This window comes from Aotus nancymaae, unplaced genomic scaffold, assembly GCF_030222135.1.
Source record: "Aotus nancymaae isolate 86718 unplaced genomic scaffold, 86718_ANA_hifiasm-v0.15.2.pri h1tg000036l, whole genome shotgun sequence".
NCBI lineage: Eukaryota > Metazoa > Chordata > Mammalia > Primates > Aotidae > Aotus > Aotus nancymaae.
The window spans coordinates 9,750,635-9,771,108 of record NW_026988450.1 but is presented as its reverse complement, the minus strand read 5'-3'; the positions used below and the strand labels follow the sequence as shown (position 1 = coordinate 9,771,108).

At 36.8% G+C, this 20,474-nt stretch overlaps 1 protein-coding gene across 3 annotated transcripts in view; it reads right to left on the bottom strand.

Moving 5' to 3' along the window:
* Nucleotides 1-16,253, bottom strand: part of UBXN2B (UBX domain protein 2B) — a 29,811-nt gene extending 13,558 nt beyond the window's left edge. Inside the window, exons 1-6 of one of the 3 annotated variants that reach the window (XM_064384215.1) lie at nucleotides 16,145-16,253; nucleotides 10,790-10,893; nucleotides 4,363-4,513; nucleotides 2,142-2,225; nucleotides 902-1,011; nucleotides 472-562 (exon numbers count right to left, since the gene is read on the bottom strand). In XM_064384215.1, the coding sequence (XP_064240285.1) occupies nucleotides 505-562; nucleotides 902-1,011; nucleotides 2,142-2,225; nucleotides 4,363-4,513; nucleotides 10,790-10,893; nucleotides 16,145-16,228 (591 nt within the window). In that variant the 5' untranslated portion in view covers nucleotides 16,229-16,253 and the 3' untranslated portion in view covers nucleotides 472-504. Of the gene's footprint in view, nucleotides 1-471; nucleotides 563-901; nucleotides 1,012-2,141; nucleotides 2,226-4,362; nucleotides 4,514-10,159; nucleotides 10,280-10,789; nucleotides 10,894-16,144 lie in introns of those variants that run through there. The other 2 variants (XM_064384213.1, XM_064384214.1) reach the window with 2 other exon arrangements.
* Nucleotides 16,254-20,474: the final 4,221 nt, after the last annotated feature.

The following is a 20,474-nucleotide window of genomic DNA, read 5'->3' as shown; positions in this document are numbered from 1 at the left end:
TTTGGTGTCCTGACAGTATCTGAATATAATTTAAATTCAAAATTCATATTAATTAGTCTTCTAAAATACCTTTCCTTCAGAGTTCCTCTACTACTTCTATTCCAATGAATTTAACCTCCACTCCATGTCAGCCACTCACCCTGGACATATTTCAACATTTGGAAAAGATCCACCTCCTATTCCTCTATGGAGTATAACCCTGTATATATAACTCTGGTTATAACAGTATGACTTGATCCTTTCCTACGACTTAATTCCCCAATTTATGCTCGACTTTGTCTTTAATTGTATTTCTACTGAGAAATAAACCCACTTTCAGCTAGTTTAATTGTAACACAGAAAAGCTTTTATTATCATAGAAAAATCATTTGGTTCCTCATTCTTTAGCAAGAAGAACTGGTGAGTTACAACGTTCTCTGCAGAGCACTGAGTATCTGAGTTTATTTTCACAAATTATAACTTCAAACTAACCTTTTGAAATCTTCTGCCAGCAGTAATGCCACATTAAAAGATTTCTAACATAAGTTGCTGAATTTCAGGCATACATGCAATGAGAGTCACCCTGTCAACAGTAAGCAGGACAGTGGCTTAGTGGGTGGGCAGCTACATACTAATTAATTCATTGATTGTCACATTAAGATGTTTCTTCTTGGAACTGGGTCCACAGTTTCATCAGATTTTAAAATGGGCCAACGTCCAATGCCCCTGCCCCACAAAGAACCAGTGACTTAAGGTAACAGTATATCCTTTATATACTTAAGAATATCTACACCCCAGCAACCACTTATTTAATATATTCCAGGAACTACTTCTTGAAAACCCACAGTGCACTAATAATTAGGAGTCTTAAAAAAAAAGTCCCACTCTAAGTAACAAGTAGAATACAAAAAATACATCTTACCCTCTCTTAACGGACTCCAGAAATTGAGCATTTGTTGGGTCATTGTAAGGTCTCAATTCTCCATCATCTAAACTGAAACCATTGCTCCACAGTTTAAGCAAAATCTGAACCTTTTGAGCATAGAAAAAGAAAAAAAAAAAAAAAAATATATATATATATGCATATATACACATACACATATATATAAGAATACATCTCTCCCAAACAATTTTAAGTTCTAAATGTGATATCTCAAAACATATTTACTTTTTAAAATAGGTAGTTATTTCTACTATCCTTTATTCATAGTGAAAGACATTCATGAAATCACATGTGTTTGCTTAGGTAGTTTGTATTCAGCTTAACGAATTGACAATGGTTGCAAATACCAAAGGTCCCATAGCTGAACCCTGGCCTTGAAGTACAATTATTCATGGTTGGTTCACTAGAAAATGAAAGTAATGAGAAGAGGTGCACCCCACGACTCCCACCATTTTCCTTCATCTGCATCCATACTCTTCTTTACTACAGAGCCAAGGGGAAAGACAGAATTTTCAGTAACCTTCCAAGAAACTATAAATTTTTTAAATAAAATTAAAAACTACAAAATTTCAAAAGGCAACAGAAACAAAGAATGACTTTAGGTGTTCTACATGTATACCTCATCTCAATTTACATTATGAAAATATATCATTTTAATAATAACTATATATTTGTTCAATCTTTTAAAATTGATTTTTTTAAACAGTCAGGCTCTCATTATGTTGCCCAGGTTGGTCTTGAACTCCTGGGCTCAAGCAATCTGTCCACCTCAGACTCCCAAAGTGCTGGGATTATAGGCCTAAGCCACTGCCCCTGGCCAGAGTTCATTTTTTTAAATACTCTTTTTTTTTTTTTTTTTTTAAGAAATAGGGTCTGGCTATGTTTTCCAGGCTGGCCTTGAATTTCTGGGCTCAAGTGATCCTCCTACCTCAGCCATTGGAGTAGTTGGGACTCCAGGTGCATGTCACTATGCCTGGCTGCAAATTCATTTTGACAATGAATCATCCATTCTTTTAACAAATAGTTACACATCTCTAAGTGCAAGGCATAAGTGTGATACGAAACATAAAAATTGAGACTGAAAACTCACACATCATTGGTCCTTTTAACCCATGTTTTAAAAAGTAACAAAAAGATTATATTATCAATTTTTAATTTAAAAAGTTTTAGAAACTAGAAGCAAGTATTTATATTTTTTCATTTTGATTATTGTACCTACATCTTGCAGCTGATTTTCTCCATAGATATATTCAGACCGCTTACAAAAGGAATTACCCAATCTGTATCCGCCACCTGTAAATGACTAAAATACATAGGAAATGAGTTAAAATTCACTAAGGATTATTCAGCAAAAAGTTATTATGTGATATGTATTTTAAAACTAGATAAATTCTAATTAGCCAAAGTGGCTCACATTGGAGAATCTTTGAGAATCAAAATTACCATAAGACTTGACTAAAAGATAATTTCAAACCACTGATGAATAATGAAAATAAAAACCAAAATTTAAGTTTCATTACAGCAGTGGTTCTCGACAATGGATGTCGAAATTATCATAGAGATTTTTTAAAAGACATGTTTCTAGGCATACCCCAAATCTATTGAGCCATAATACCTGAAGCCATGAGGCAGTTTAGATAACCTCCCCAAATAATTCTGATGGAGAAATTTCAGATTGAGAAATGCTGCTTTTAAGAATATATGAAATTATACTCCAAAAGACACTTAAGTGTTGGTCTTCATTATACCAATATTGTGTCAGTTGATAATAATTAAAAAGGTATATAGAAGTTTTATAGAAATTTAGAAAGGTACAAAAGCAATTCAATGGAGAAAGGAGCGCCTTTCAAGTGATGCTGGAGCAACTGGACATCCATAAGCAAAACAATAAACTCTGGTGTCAACCTCACACCTTACATAAAAAATTCAAATCGATCATAGTTTTAAATGTAAAGCTATAATATTTTTCTGGAAAACAAGGAAGAAAATATTTGGGACCTACACTTAAGTGAAAAGTTCTTAGACAATACAGCAAAAGCATGATCCATAAAAGAAAAAAAAAAATTGAACTTTATCAGTTTTATCTTTTGCTTCACAAAAACCCTGTTAAGAGGATAAAACACAAATGACATTCAGGGAGAAAATATCTGCAAACCATGTATCTGACAAAGGACTCATACCTATTAAAATATACACATAATTCTCAAAACTCAACAGTAACAAAATAATTCAATTAGAAAATGGGCAAAAGTAATAAAGAGATATTTCATTGAAAAGAATTAATACAGATAATGGCAAAGCAGCACATGAAAAGATGTTCCTCACTAGCCTTTAGGAAAATGCAAATTAACATCATTAGTCATTAGAGAAATAAAACCATGTTGTATTATCACTACACACCTACCCAAATGGCTAAAATTAAAATTAAAACTGGTTCTCTCATATATGTGGGAATATAAAATGGCAAAACCACTCTGGAAAACAGTTTGGCTGTTTATTAAACTAAACATACACTTAATGTATGACCCAGCAATTGCACTTCTGAGCATTTATCCCAGAGAAATAAAAACTTATATAAGTAAGAAAACCTGTACCCAATTGCTCATAGCAGCTTTATATGTAATAGTCAAAAGCTGGAAACTAAAATATTCCTCAATACATGAATGATTAAACTGTGGTATATCTAAACCATAAAATACTACTCAGGAATTAAAAAGGAACAAAATTGTGATACAAGCAAAAACTCTGATAGATCTCAAGGGCATTATGCAGAATGAAAAAAGCTATTCCAAAAGGTCACATATTTTATGACTCCATTTGTTTAAAATCAGAGTTTCAGCATGTTGGCCAGGCTGGTCTTGAACTGTGATCTGTCTGCCTCGGCCTCCCAAAGTGCTAGGATTACAGGCATGAGCCACCACCACCAGCCTGTGTAACATTCTTAATAAGGTAAAATTACAGAGATGAAAAACCAATTGACTGGTATTGGCTAGAGGTTAGGGATGGTAGGAGATGGGGTAAGTGTGAGTGCAAATGGGTAGGATACGAAGGAGAGCTTCAGTTGGGTGATTGCATGTGATAAAAAGACATAGACATAGAGAAATGCCAAATTTCTGGCTTTGATATTCTACTATAATCATGTAAAATGTAAACATTGGGGAAAACTAGGTGAAAGGTACATGAAACCTCCCTGTATTCTTTTTGCAAAAGCTTATGACTCTACTAATCATTTTGAAATTAAAAGGTAACTCAAAAAGTTGTTCAGAAAAGTAAAAAATTATCTCAACTTTCAAGCAATAGAAAGATTATAATTTTATAGAAATGAAACAAATATTTAAAACAGAAATTACAATTAGAAAAACAATGTTTGCAAATAATATAAAAATGAAAGAGGAGGTAAAATATATAAACAGTGTATTAGTTTAAAATTGAGCACTGACCTTGGATTTATCATCACCTGAAGCTCTTGTGGCTTCATTCAGAGGGACAGCCCCATGTTCCCTTGCCTCTTTGAAAAGTTCATTCACAATTTTCCCAGTTGAAGGTCGAACTATATGTAATCCACTGTATTCATTTTCACTTGAGTAAAACCTTTAAACATTTTAGTTCATGAATAAAAACTTAGAACAACAGACATAAACTAAGTAAAAAGCTACAAAGTCTTATAAAAATAAAAGTTTATATAAAAATATTTTATTTAAAAAGAGGCATTCTTTTGACTTCTCTGAAAATATTTAATTTTTAAAGTGGGATTAAGGAAAAGAATAAACAGGAAATAGATCATATACTTTCTGAGTTTGCAGAGATTGATTGTAAGGGCAAAGTTCAGCCTCCAGCACGATAACCGGCTTGCTTGCTGATCCCTATGTCTTCTGTAACTGCTTATCACATACATCTCATTCACTAATTCAGCGCTTCTGATGTGGTAGGGAAAGCAGTATCAACAATCAGAAGATAGTCCCTTCTCCCTAACAAGGCTACAGTCAGTAGAGATTTAGACAGTATAAACAGCCAATTCCAAACTAAAAGGCTATCTATAGAGGATTTATTCTTCAGAGATTTTGGGATTTAAAAGAGATCTACTCCCTTATAATCCTCTGTGTTTGTTAAAAGTACATAATTTAGGTAATAATTTTTGGCAACCAATTTCTACTTTGATTCCAACTTCATAAATGGTCCTAGGAAACATAAAAATTACCTTTACATAAGATTAATAATCTACTTTTATCTTTCTTTCTTTCTTTCTTTTTTGAGACAGAGTTTTGCTCTTGTTACCCAGGCTGGAGTGCAATGGCGCGATCTCGGCTCACTGCAACCTCCGCCTCCTGGGTTCAGGCAATTCTCCTGCCTCAGCCTCCCGAGTAGCTGGGACTACAGGCACGTGCCACCATGCCCAGCTAATTTTTGTATTTTTAGTAGAGATGGGGTTTCACCTTGTTGACCAGGATGGTCTCGATCTCTTGACCTCGTGATCCACCTGCCTCAGCCTCCCAAAGTGTTGGGATTACAGGCGTGAGCCACCGCGCCCGGCCCTACTTTTATCTTTCGAGATTTTTTCAATCAAGGATATCAGAAACTATATAACCAATGAAGCATCAACATGGAGACTTCCAGGGTAAGATGACAATCAAACCTCATTTGTTAAAATACTTCTAACTCTCCAATCCAGTTCCAAATTCACACTGAACTGACACATAGAACGAAACAATGGGGGGAAATTATATCTGCCCTGGAGACTAGGAATGGAAGTCACTTTCAAGGTGGCTTTCTCCTAATATGCAAAACTGAGTGAGCTAGAGGAAACAGCAGACCAGTTCTCACTTCGGAGTAAAGGAAAGAAAAGATCCATCTCGATGGAGAACAACGAGATACCAGGAGAATCCTACTAACGGCTGAAGGTGGAGGTGGGGCTTCATCCTGCGCAGTGCTCTGGAGAAGTACACTGGGCCCAGGTTTATCTAGAGCAGGAGCCTACAGAAGCCTTCCTCCCAAGCTTACACTCAAGGGCCCAGGGTAGCAGGCTAGGCTGAACACTGCCCTAGATGTCTCTTAAGACAAGGCTTAGCGTTAGAAGATTATTTTAGGTAGCTACAACAGACACAGAAAAGCAAAGCAAAGCTTCCTGCTGCAGCTATCTGCTGCTGTAACACTCCTTCCCTCCCTGTCCCACGTCTCTAACCTGGCAAAGTAAATAATCATTCCTTTTTATCTCAGTCTTAGTGAGAAAGACCTTACTGCAAAAATCAGTCATAGCAAATGATTTCCTATCTCGTTTATGGTTTTTATTAGTTGAAATCTTTGCCTACTCTAAGGTCATGAAAGTATTCTATTTTCTTCCAGAAATTTTATTGTTTTAATTTCTCTATTTAGATCCACAACCCATATGGAACTGATTTTTGTAGGTGGTACAAGGCAGAGGTCAAGAACTATTTTTTCTCCATGTAAATGTCCATTTGTTCCAGTACCACAGAATGAAAGGCTCTCCCTCACTGCTCTGCAGTGTCATAAATCAAGTTGCTTTTCTGTGTGCCTATGATTCTGAGTTCTCTATTTTGGTACATAGTCTACTGTCAGTTCTTACTCTCTTAACTACTGTAGCTTTATAATCGGTCTTTGCATTCAGCAGTGTAAGACCTCAAATTTAATTCATGAATGTTCGGGCAACAATATTTATTGACTCCTGAAGTAATTCTCTATACTCATTCAAACTAACTTATTAAATATAAATGAAAAGGAATAAAAGATGCTTAGTACAGAATTGGTACTTAGCTGGGCCTTAAAAAGATTTAAGACATTAGGACTTAGATAAGCACAGAGGACAAGGAACAAAATTCTACGAATGAAGAGGCACACAGGAGGAAAAAAAATCAAAATGACCAGAGAACTCAGAAAACGAATCAGAGTCTTTTATAGTTTTCTTTGTATGCGATTGTGTCACTGCACATAATAAGCTTTACTTATATTTTTTTCCAATTTGTATACGTTTTTCTTATCTCATTGTGCTGACTAAAACCTCCAGTACAAGTTGAATGAAAATGGTGATAGGGGTTGTTATCCATTGATAGTTCCCAATTTCAGAGGGTTGGGTGGTTTCAATCTTTTTAGCTCCTAATGATGATTACCCAAACCTTAAACATATTATCTGTGACTGATGCCCATATTTCCCATGCATTTACTCCCTGCAGCAAGACTTTTGCTCCCATTTTGCTACTGAATCTTTGTTATTCAAAGGTTCTGAGTTATCTTCTCATTGCCAAACACAACAGACTTCCCTCAGTTGTTACCCACTTTCCGAAACATTTGATCCTTTTGAGCCTATCCTTCTCCCTTTCCTTGTTTCATAATTGAACTCTCCCAGACTTTCATTATACCAAAATTACGAGTTTCTTTGCCCAATGGGATCCAACATCTCCTTCTCAAAATGAGTTTTCTTTCTCCTCTTACATAAATCTGCCTATATACTTGACTTCCACCCTCCTCTATTTAAGCTTATTTGATCATCAAAATATTTATCCATTGCCAAAGATAACCTCTTCTATACAGATGACCCTCAAATATATGCTTTTACCACTCACTTACAGTCCAGTGTTGAATTTAAAACCACCTGCTAGATAGTTTTACTTGAATCAAGTTCATCTCCAAAACTGAAGCTATTTGTACACATAAGCCCTCCTATTAACAATCACTTTTTCCTGTATCTCAGATTAAAAACATTTAAGTCTTCTCTCTTTGCCACTGGCTTACTTCCTATATCTCATGTCACTACATTTCTATAATAAACACCTTGAAAGTATCCTTTATTAATTTCACCCTTTTCTCTCCATTCCATTGCCACTACCTAAATCCAAAATTTATTTTGTTTATATATTTTTCGAGACAACAAATGGCTCTATTGCCTAGGCTGGAGTGCAGCGGCATGATCTCAGCTGACTACAATGTCCCCCCGGGGCTCAAGCTATCCGGCCACCTCAGCCTCCCAAGTAGCTGGGACCACAGGCATGCACTACCATGCGTGGCTACTTTTTGTATTTTTTGTAGAGATGTGGTTTAAGCCCTGTTGCCCAGACTGGTTTTAAACTCATGAGCTCAAGCAATCTGCATCACCTCGGTGATTCTTTGTTCCTTGAATTGTGTTCTTTGTTGTTTGTGCTTATCTAACTCCTCATATCCCAAATCCTTTTAAGGCCCAGCTAAGTACCAACTCTGTGCTAGGCATCTTATCTGCTTTATCTCATTTAATTCTCAGAAGCAATACTACTATATAATGACTTGCAGAGGACATATCTAAGTTATGTTTACGATATATAACTTTTCACAGAGGAATATGTCAAAACAGGTATCAGACTATATCCTGAGGGTTTTTCTGTAGATTACGTAACTCCTCTTGTAAATTAAAAACACTGACCATCTTATGTCCAGAGTTTCAGATAATGAAAATATCATGGCTTAAAAATGACAATGAAACAATAACTGTTTTGATTTCTAATACTGCCCAAGGAGGTGGACCATGAAAATTAGTACTGTTTTCTGTACCAAACAGATTAGCAGAAATACAGTGATACTGGGAAAATGTTGATACTGAATATGAAATCAAAAGAAGTGTACACTTAACATTAGAAAATATCATACTTAGAAAAAAAGATTGCCAATAGTTTGCTATACATTGCATTATAAACAGATTAAACATAGTTTATATCCCAACCAATATATTTTAAGAAAGCTCAGCTCTTGAAATGTAATTAATTCTAAAGATGAAATGTTAGGCACAAAATCCTTAAAAACTGACTTACTGAATTATACCTATTGATGGAAACATTGATTCAGACAACATAAAAGAAAACCTTTCACTGAAATATCTTAGTAATTATATTTGAATAGCAAGGAAAATATTAATACAGTAATCTTATGATAAGAGCTCAAATATTAAGTCATTCAACATATGTTCAAACTGGAGAAACAGTGACCAAATAGTGAGTAAAATGTAAGTACACAGATACATATGAAGTACTTTCAAAGCTTGGGAGAATATATAAATTAGAGAAGCAGCTAAAAATACAGTATTTTATATATATAAAGATAAGAATTAAATGAAAGAATAGGATGTTGAAACAGTGTCAAGATAACAACCTGCTGATTACAAAGGACAAACAGTATCTATCCTACAATGCAGCGCTGTGGTGGTCAGCACCTTAACCAAGTGAATGTATCACCAATGGTGGAAAATACTGAAATTATGACTCCTGTTATCACGTAATAAATAGCAGACAATATCATTTATTTTGCATGTTTGATAAAAAATCTAATAAAAGTCTAATCACGAGGAAACAATCATCTAGAACGTTAGACATTTTATACGACATCTGGCCTAGACTCTCTAAAAAAGTCAATGTAGTAAATCTTAGATTACGTAGCTGAGCTAAAAACAATAAAAAGGTCGGGAGAATGCTCTGTATTCAAAAATTCAAAACAGGAATAAGTAAATGCAATGTCCTTGGTTGAATCCTAAATCCAAAGATAAGGCTATAAGAGATATCTGACTATAGACTATATATTAAATGACATCATAGAATTATTATTAATTTTTTTTTTTTTTGAGACAGTGTCCTCCTCCGTCATGGAGTGCAGTGGTGCCATCTCTGCTCTCTGCAACCTCCGCCTCCCAAGTTCAGGCGATTCTTGTGCCTCAGCCTTCAGAGTAGCTGAAATTAACAGGCCTGTGCCACTACACCTGGCTAATTTCTACATTTTTAGTACAGACAAGGTTTTGCCATATTGGCCAGGCTGGTCTTGAACTCCTGACCTCAACTGATCCACCTGCCTTGGCCTACCGAAGTGCTGGGATTACAGGCATAAGCCGCTGCTCCCGGCCTGAATTACTATTAATTTTAAGATGTGCTATGTTATCAAGGTTACAAAAGTGTGTGCTGCTTCTTGGGAGATACATGCTGAAGTATCCAGAGGTGAAGTATCATACTGGCTACAATTTCCTATCAAATAGTTAAGTAAAAAAGAGAGAATCCTTATGTCTACAAGTGCAATGTAACATTTTAACCATTTGGTGAATACAGGTGGAATAAACACAGTATTTACTAGTCTTGACTTTTGATGGATTGAAAATTTATAGAGTAGACTTTCTGAGACTAAGATATAATGGGAAAACTGACGTTTCTTCCCCAGGGATATTTACAGTACTAAAAAGATGTTAATGAAAATACTCCTGGCAACCAGAAAACTCACAGCAATAAAATACACCTGGTTCTCATCTCTTAAATCTTCATAGTTGGTTGTTTTTATAGTTCAGGGATTTTAATAACAGCAAATAATATTTAGGAGGTCACACATTAGAGGAATCATCACCTAAAGGAGGAAGAGACAGACTTCAGAAATAATAGATTGCTAAATGTAAGACAAAAAACCCACAGAGGCTCCATGAAGAAGCTTCAAGAAGCATACAAACCCTTAAAAATGAATGACAAACTTGCACATGAAAGTTGTTTTGAGAGAATTCTGTAGCTTTCATTAGACCCTTAATGCGTCCTATGACTCAAAAAATATTAAAAAACCATTGTGCCCAAGAAAAACAGTATTCAGGATATAATTTTATATATCTACCAAAATATCAGGTATTTTAAGGTAATTTTTCCGTAGGTTTCTTTTAGCTTTCTGACTGTAAAAGTTTTTAAAGTAGCAACTAAATGATATTAATCATTTCTATTTTTTTAACCGAATCTGCCTCGATCTTGGGAGGAAATAATAATTTAAAAAAACTGTTGAAGAAACCTTGAAGAAGGCCATTTAAAATAATTTGTAGTGAATTTTTAGAAAAAGTTATAATTTCTTTTTACAACAAAACAAAATAAAACTTACCGTTGAGGTGGTGTTCGTGGGCTCCTGAAGACTGCAGCTTTAGGTCTCTCAGACTTGGAAGATTTGCACTTCACTTCATCTTCATACAATTCTGCCAAGGCCAGCTACATAATAATACGCTCATTATAAAGGATAACACTAGCAATAACCTATTCCGTACAACTAGAAGCTACATATAGAACATTAACTTAAAATTGAGTGGTAAAGACTTTTCATGAAAGAAGCTGATGCTTCAAAAGATGATTCCTTTCTGAAATAAACTCACTGCATCTCATTTTATAGAAATAACCAAAATGCCATATCTATGAGAATAACTCTAAGTTGTAATAATTATTTGATTATTTTCAATTAACTATTCAACAGTATCAAAAATCTGTTTTCGGTAACAAACCATTTTCAAATTTAAACCTAAAATTCTTGTGTAATTTTTTAAGAATTCCTGAAGATGTTTCACACTAATGTAAGCTTCTTTCATCAGATCTCATAAAATAGTTTCATTCAGCTATTCAAGTTTTCAAACTCCAAGCATATAAAACAATTTCAGAAGTATTCTATTTAAATGTCTACCAGACATATAAATTTCATAGTGCTTAGGAAAATGAGTTTCTGAAGAATACAAGACCATAAATTGTATATGGTTTATATACCATTTAGAAAGTAATATTACCAAATTATACATTACAGATATTTGCTGGATAGTTTATTTCAAAATGAAATAAAACTATATTTGTTCTTAAAATGGAATTTTAAAAAGGAATCCAATATTTCAGTATCGTATAGGTTATTTTTTTCTGACTTTTGACATCTTCGGACAACAACTCAGCAACTGTCCTTAATGCTCCTGCAGCTATTCAATTGTAACTGGCATGACCATAATCTCTGGGTTTTTTTTTTCCCAAACAACAACAATGAATAAAATCAAAACAGAACAGATTTAAAATGCTCCTTTTAGACACACAAATGATATGAAAACTACCTATAAGAAGAACAGGGCACTGGGGCAAAGTTAATTCTTTGAAAATTCTATTAGTCAACTTTTAAAATACACACAAAGAAAACAAAAGACTAGTCTCTCTAATTTTTTTTACTCCCACCCTCCCACATTCAGTAACTTTCATATTTGTACCATGGCAACTTTGCTAGAAATCTAAATTATAAAAGTGGTAATCTAAAAGGACTGAATTCAAATCCTAATTTAGGCACTTACTGTGTGATCCTGGGCAAATATTTTTCTGAGCCTTAGTTACCATATCTTCAAATGCCTATTAAAAAATTACCTTAGAGAATCATTTGAAGGATTAAAGAATGTATGGAAAGCACAAAGCATGTGCTCTATTACTAGCAAGATTTTTTTTTTCCTAGAATGTTAAATCTCCTTATGGTCCTTTACTACTCCATCCCCTCCAAAAACAAAACAAAACAAATGACAGAGGAGAGACAAACAGACATGCACATACACACTCTGATGACAAGGGTCTAAAGTTTTCAGAAATTATACCTCCCTGAAATTTCTTTAAAGCAGTATTATTTTATGTATTTCCTGCTGAGCTGATTATGTCAGCTTTATGAGTTACTTTTATGATATTCCTATTCTCCTCAATGAAAATGTCATCTGTATTTCAAAGGCCCATTTCAGCTCTCCTTCACAAAACCTTTTCTAATTTTCTTAATATCTTTTTTCTAAATACTCATAGCATGTGATACCTCCAATGACATTCATATTAAGCATTATGTTGTCATTACTTGTGTACTTTTGCTGTTTTATTTCCCCAACTAAACTTTAAGTTTCTCAAACTGTTTCTAATATTGCACCTAAGTGGCATGAAATTCATGCTGAATTATATAAAGAACATGAAATGAATCAGAAATAGATATAGACAGATGGATTTTAGATTGGGGTTATATTTGCTATACATTTTTGCCTTGTTTTTTGCTTTAACAAGATTTGAATAAATGCTTCCAGTCAAATAACAATTTTCTTTGATAACATAAATAAAAAAAGCAAAAATGTCTCTGACTCCACGGAACATGGAACATATATTAACAAAAGAGGAATGTGAGGAAAATGATTAAGGGTCTACCTGGCTGAAAGATCCTAGTTATTAATGGTACATCACTAAAAACTTAGAAGAAAATGAGCAATATTTAGAGGGAGTTGATGCCATGTGGCATCATATGGCATAAGTTCATTATTAAATATCACAAAGAAATTTAATTTATATTATTTAACATAGCAGATGGTACCACATCAAGAGGAAATGATAATTTAAACTGATAAATATTAATTGAAGTACTGGTCAAAACTAACACAATAAAATCTCAAAAGGTAATTAAGAAAATGTTTCAATAATATGCAGAGGATAAAGTATCTAAGTAAAGTATTGATAATCTTTCCTCTGGAATTTGAAATGTGAAGAACTTGCAACCTGAAAGCAAAGTGATTGGGTGAGAAAATCAAGTATATAGCAAAAGATTAAAAGTACTGGAATTCTAGCCTTAGAGTAACCAATTCTAGAAGCTGTAATAAATGTTTATTATACAGACAACCGGGAACTTGTAAGAAATGCATATGCATAAACCCCACTCTAGAACCAATGAATCACACTTTGGGGTGTGTTCCAGCAATCTTTGACAAGACTTCCAGGTCATAGATGCACACTAGAGAATCAACGATACAGAATAAAGATATTCAATAGGATTAGGGTACTTGTGGCAACACAGTATCAGACATTTTAATTCTTCTCATTTATAGTACCCACTATTGAGTCCATCCTAAACAAATCCAATCCTAACCCTGATAAGCACGGAAGTTAACCCTGTTCCCACTCCCCCACTCCAACCTATATAGAAACACAGAACATGTGGAGGAAAACTGGGACAGAGTACATGACCAAATACCTTAACGAACATGTGTGTGGATGGGCTGAGGGACACCAGAAGAGAAAGCAATTCAGAAATACTATTGAATACTGACGAGGTTTAGGGCTTAGTTTTGTCACTAACAATCCCACCCCTAAGTTTTCCTCTGACCATTTCCTTATTTGTGGGGGATGAAGGGAGCTATGAAAATCTATTGTGTGACGTGCAAAAAAGATTTCTGAGTCTGCAGTTTGTAAGTTGGGGGCTCCTATGGCTGGGAGGCCTTTTGGGAAACAACTATGCAGCTTTCCTCTGGTGGTACCTGGAGCATTCCCTCCTGATTTAGATACTGACAAACCCTACATTGCATGGCAGCTAAGATACACTTACTTAGGGGTACTTATACTTGTTCCAATCAGTAATACGTTACCCCTTTACTCGCTCGTAAAGACTCTTAGATCAAGCTATTAGGGAAATAAGAAATATCTACTGAAAGCTGCACAAATTGGGTTAACTCTTAAACATGTCTAGATTAAATGATAACAATATAATCTATAAATAATCAATATCTAAGATACCATTTGGGAAGAACATTAGTTAACTCTTTTAAACTTTTGATACATACTTTATTTCTTGATATGTCATCCCTTTGGCTGTTTTCAAGTTTCTTTGTAAGTTCTTCACATTCATATTAAGTTCTAAAGGAAAGATTATCAATACTTAGATACTGTAGTTGATTTACCAACTCACATTCATAAAGAAATCAGTTTTCTTCCTACTGCCCTACCTACCAGAAGTAGACAGATGAAAAAAAATTCCCATCTTCTAACTTAGGATGGAAATGAAAGCATTCTCACAATCAGCAACATCTACCAGAGTATCTCCAAACATTAGTCATACTTTGATCCACTGGATTAAGTCTGCAAACAATTTGCCAAGAATCAGGTGGCCATTAGCCAAGCTGTTCTCACTTCTCACATAAAAAGAAGAAATGGATTTAAGTTAGGAAAGGACATTAAGTTACATACTACATTAACTTTAATGACATTAAAATGGACTATCCAGTGAAAGTTACAGCATCTTTCTCATTGAGGAAAAAGGAACCAAATATTTGCTCAGTAACAACTAGGCCAGAATAATGCAGGAATTTTGCATAGGCCCTTTACAACATTTAATCCTTACACTACCACCAGCACCCTGACCCTCCACAGTTTACAAATGAAGACAGTGAGGCTCAGAGAAGTTAAGGCATTTCTCCTAAGTTCATAAAACTACTAAGTAGCAGGACTAAGGCAAATCAAAATTGGTGTGACTACTCAGTGATGTGGGTTTAAATAGGATGAGGTACACAATAGCTTTCTATCCCTTGATTCTGTTTATTACTACTGAGTCAACTATGGGCGCTGGGACTATTCTACACTGAGTTCACCTCCTAATCTTACACTGATCTTTCCAGTCTCAAAATTCTTCGCTTTATGCACTGCTTATTTTGGCACCCCATCATACTTCATCTTAAAATGTTATGCTAAATGTATTCACATCCCATTTCTCCGAAGAAATCTGTAGGCTTCCAAAAGGTAGAAATGTCTTTTACACTTACATACGCATCAACAGAATTTAGCACGGACTAAGGATTTGATGTTCTACTTATTTCCACATTCCCCAAAGCTTCACCGTGGATGGTGGTTTGTTCACATTAGAATGAAGTGTTGTTGTAAAGTAATACAGTAGAACTGTTCTACCAAGATTCTCCTTAGTATCTCTTTACTGATATTTACTTGTTAAATTTTTATCAATAATCTTATAATGAGACACAAAAAAAGCCTAAAATGAGAAAAATGGCGTCAGTATCTGACGAAACCGGATTTGGTGCACTAGTATTTAGCTAATATCAGTGTCCTATACAACATTACGAAGTTTTATTTCCCTGTTTCTTGTGTGCAATGTTTTAAAGACCATGACTTATTCAGACAACTAGGCTGTATGAACATAGTGTGCATTGCTTTCCTTCACCTCTTTAAAAGAAAAAGCTACATGATAAAATGGAACCATTTTTATATGTAAGTAATCAAGTCAAATAGCATCCAAGACAAAAAAGAACAAATCACGCATCATTACTGTTTAGGTGACTGCCTACTCGCCTGCGGCCACAGTAACCTTTCTTCTGGAGTAAGTTCCAAGAAGGAAGCATCAACCCGTGAAGCAACCAACTGACCTTACAAAATGTCATTCTAAACGAGTAGCTGTCTTTACATCGTACGTGGGGTGGAAGCGAGACGAGGCACCAGCGCTGGAGGGTCGGGCACTAGTGTACATGACCACCACCGTGCTAAGCGCCGACCTGGGGAGACCGGGCGCCGAAGTCATGATTCTAACCCAAGACGGGGTCCGGGAAAGGCTCCGCCGAGGACAGAGGCAGCCACAGACTCGCACCAGCCCGCGCCGTCACCGGCCCGCGCCCACTGCCGCGCTCCCTCTCCCGGCTGCTCGCCTCACCTGCAAATCCCGCGCGCTCGGAGGCCGCGGCCCGGAAGACCGCCGCTCTTGCTTCTCGGGCTCAGAGCCGCCGCCCTCCGCCATCTTCCGCCGGCTAGCGGCGCCCACTACGGACGCAGCTCCCGCGACTTCCGGGGCCGGTAGCCTGGCAACCGCTGGAGGGGCGGAGCCTCGCAAAGCGCGTGCGCGCCCCCGCTTTCCGAACCCGCGACCCCATTTCCGGTGCCGGACCACCTGTCAGGTTTCCCTTTTTCCCTTAAGGGAATTTGGCTCGGGGAATTTCTCCGCTGGGAAACTTCTGTGAGTTTCGTGTTGCTCCTGCTACACGCCTCAAGGCGCTGTAGGCCGCCCTAGAGGGCAATCTAGACTTGTAGATTCATTTAGCTCAACGATGAAAACATCCTCTGGATTTTTCATCTGATGAAAAATTGCAACCCTCACTTCTGGTCTTGGTCAGATTCTCTCATCTTTCCTATCAAGGATTGATGGTACATCGCCTCCACAGTGTGAATTGGTATTGAGGGTGAAAAGTGCCTGGAATAATTTGCTGAAAGCAGAACTCGGCCAGGCGTGGTCGCCTGTAATCCCAGCAGTTTGGGAGGCTGAGGCGGGCGGGTTACTTAAGGTCAGGAGTTCGAGACCAGCCTGAACAATGTGGCGAAAACCCTGTCTCTACTAAAATTACAAAAATTAGCCGGGCGTGGTGGCGGGCGCCTGTAGTCCCAGGTACTCGGGAGGCTGAGACAGGAGCATTGCATGAACCCAGGAAGCGGAGGTTGCAGTGAGCCGCGGTGGCGTCATTGCACTTCAGCCTGCGTGTCTCAGAGAGACTCAGTCTCAAAAAATAGAAAAGAAGGCATTTGATAAACAGCAGGTGCAAGAAGAGCACTCTGACCTTCTTTTCTTCCTGAAAGCAGGAAAATAAACTACCATGTGATAGATGCCATCCCTATACCAAGAGGAAAGATACTCATCACCAAAGAAGGGGAGTTGAGGCTGAGAAATCTGTACAGACATTGTTAAAGTAACCCGTATCTTCCTAGATACTCTTCCATGATTGCCTCTTTGTTCAACTTAGTATAGGCCTAGACACTTATTTGGGTCTTTATTTTCTTGTGAGGACACCCACTTACATGTAAAGTTTTATTAAATAACATTTGTGTTTATTTAATACAAATTTTTTTTTTTTTTTTTTTTTTTTTTTGAGACAGAGCCTTGCTCCGTCGCCAGGCGCCAGGCGCTAGGCTGGAGTGTAGTGGCACGATCTCGGCTCACTGCAACCTCTGCCTCCTGGGTTCAAGCAATTCTCCTGCCTCAGCCTCCCGAGTAGCTGGGACTACAGGCGCGTGCCACCACGCCCAGCTAATTTTTGTATTTTTAGTAGAGACGGGGTTTCACTATGTTGGCCAGGATGGTCTTGATCTCTTGACTTCGTGAGTCCCCTTTCTCGGCCTCCCAAAGTGCTGGGATTACAAGCGTGAGGCATCGTGCCCTGCCTAATACAAATTTTGTATATAAAGTTTTACTAAATACATGTAAAGTCTTATTAAAACTTAACATGTAAAGTCTTATTAAAACTTAACATGTAAAGTCTTATTAAAACTTAACATGTAAAGTCTTATTAAAACTTAACATGTAAAGTCTTATTAAAACTTAACATGTAAAGTTTTATTAAATAAAATTTGTGTGTGTGTTTTTTTTTCCTGTTAATCTGTTTTGTGTCCGTTTAATTCTTTGAACCCAGCTGGAGACTCTGAAAGAGTAAAGGAGAAATTTTTCTCCCCCCAACTGTGCATTCCCTGTGTAATTTCATTTATCCCTCTGCTGGGTAGTTATGATTACCTTGTTACACCTGAGACAACCAGATGATTAAGTCTAACTTCACCCTGTAGTAAATGGCAGTGCTAGATACTAAACTGCACTTGTTTTCCTGATACTCTTTTTAACACAGGACTCTGCCCTAGAAATCTCTGGCTCTTTAACAAGAAATGGCTCATAGAGCCAAAGACATTTTAGCTAAGTCTTGAAGGAAAGTACTTCTAGTAGAAGTATTGGACCAGAAACAATCTTGGTAAAGGCAAGGATATGTATAAAGACGCCGAGATTTGAAATACTACATTCATGTCAGCCAGCTACTATATGGTTGCAGCTTAGAAATGACAAAAGATGGTTATGGAATGGTGGGGAGCAGACAGATCTAGACTGGAGGCTTGAGACACATTCTGAACGATCTTGCCTTAGGCTGGGGATTGAATCCTCTGAGCCAGTGATTCTCTAACGTTCTTGTACATTAGGATCACTTCTTCTCTCCCTTCTCCAGGAACTCAGGTTTATTAATAATTGGTATAGGGTGGGACTCAGGTATCATATGTCTTAAGATGTTCACCAAGTGGATTTTGCAACTGGCCATGACAGTATACCTGATATTGGACTTGTCCTCCCACTCTTAACAACTAAAAACTGATATACACACACACACACACACACACACAACTCAATAATTTACAGGTAGCACCATTGTTGTATATGTATATATGTTGGTTTTAAGGCATTGAGCAACAGGCAGTACAGGTCTGTGATATCTGGGAGAAGGAAAACAAACAAGGTGACTATATTTGCCCAGGCTCTTTTTTTTTTTTTTTTTTTTTGAAACAGGGTTTTTCTCTGTTGCCCAGGCTGAAGTACAGTGGTGCAAACGGCTCACTGCAGCCTCAACCTGTCTGGTTCAAGCAATCCTTCCACCTCAGCTTCTTGAGTGGCTGTTGCCCTAGCTTTCTGCATGGAACTCTCCTACACTGCTAGTGGGTCCTAGAATGGGACAGCCACTTTGGAAAATAGTTTGTCAGTTTCTTCTAATGTTAAATATTCCGTTATCATAAGAACCAGCAATTCTCCTAAATATTGACCTAAGAGGGATGAAAGTATGTATTTATAAAATATTTCTACCCAAATGTTCATAGAAGCTTTATCCGTAATAGCCTCCAAACTGGAAACAATCTAAATGTCGATCAGCCAATGAATGGATACAATTTTGATAATTCATACAATAAAATATTACTCAGTAGTAAAAAGGAGGAAATTATGGATTCACACATCTTGAATGAATCTCAAAGATATTATCTTGGGTAAAAAAAGCCAGGTGCAAAATAGTAAGTATTGTCTGATTCAATTTGTATGAATTTTTAGAACAGGCAACACCTTTAATGACTAAAAGCTGATGGTAGCTTGGGGCAGTCTTTTGGGGTAAGAATAAGTTTAGGGAATTGTAGGACATGTGGGAACTTTTTGAGGTGACAGAGTGTTGTATTGCTTGATTGTGGTGGTAGTTACACCGGTATATATTAATACGTTTGTTAAAAACACACTGAACGCTACACTTAAAATGCATGCATTTTATTACATGTAAATTATTCATTTATAAACTTGATTGAACAAAATCCTTGCTCAGCTGATTCTGTTGTGTAGCTATGTTTGAGAGCCACTGCTCTAAGGCAACTGGGCCCCATTAAAGGATTTGTGATTTACAAAGATCACAAACGCATCAATGTGTATGATGAGTCAAAGTTAGGAAATAGATTATTACAAGGAGAAGTAATTAGGACTCAAGTTTTATCAATGGAAGTGAGAACAGAAAGAAGCAATACTTGGTAGAAATATTAAGATCAGAACCACTAGGAGTTGGAGTCTTCAATGTGGAACACATGAAAGAAAGAGAAATAAAAAATGGCATCTGGGGATTTGGCTAGGTGCTTTGGTAAATGGTGCTACCTGTAAATTATTGAGTTGAAAGGGGGAAGCAAATTTCAAAGGAAATAAACAAGTCTATTATGGACATTTTGAGTTCAAAAATGTATGTTGAACACTGGTGAAAATGCATCATGAAGCAATTGCAAATGTGGGCCTAAAGATTAGAAGATTAGGCAAGAATTTTGGTTTGGAGATACAGATTTGGGTGTTGATTGCATGTAAGTGATACAGAGTAGATGAGGCTTCCCAGGAGCAGTGTGAAATGTGAGAAGCCACGAGGATTAAGAATGAGGATTGGCTGGGCGTGGTGGCTTACGCAAGTAATCCCAACACTTTGGGAGGCCAAGGTGGGTGGATCACGAGGTCAAGAGATCGAGACCAGCCTGGCCAACATGGTGAAACCCTGTCTCTACTAAAATATAAAAAAAATTAGCCAGGCATGGTGGCATGTGCCTGTAGTCTCAGCTACTCAGGAGGCTGAGGCAGAGGAATCACCTGAACCCAGAAGGTGGAGGTTGCAGTGAGCCAAGATCGTGCTACCACACTTGCAATAGAGCAAGACTCCGTTTCAAAAAAAAAAGAA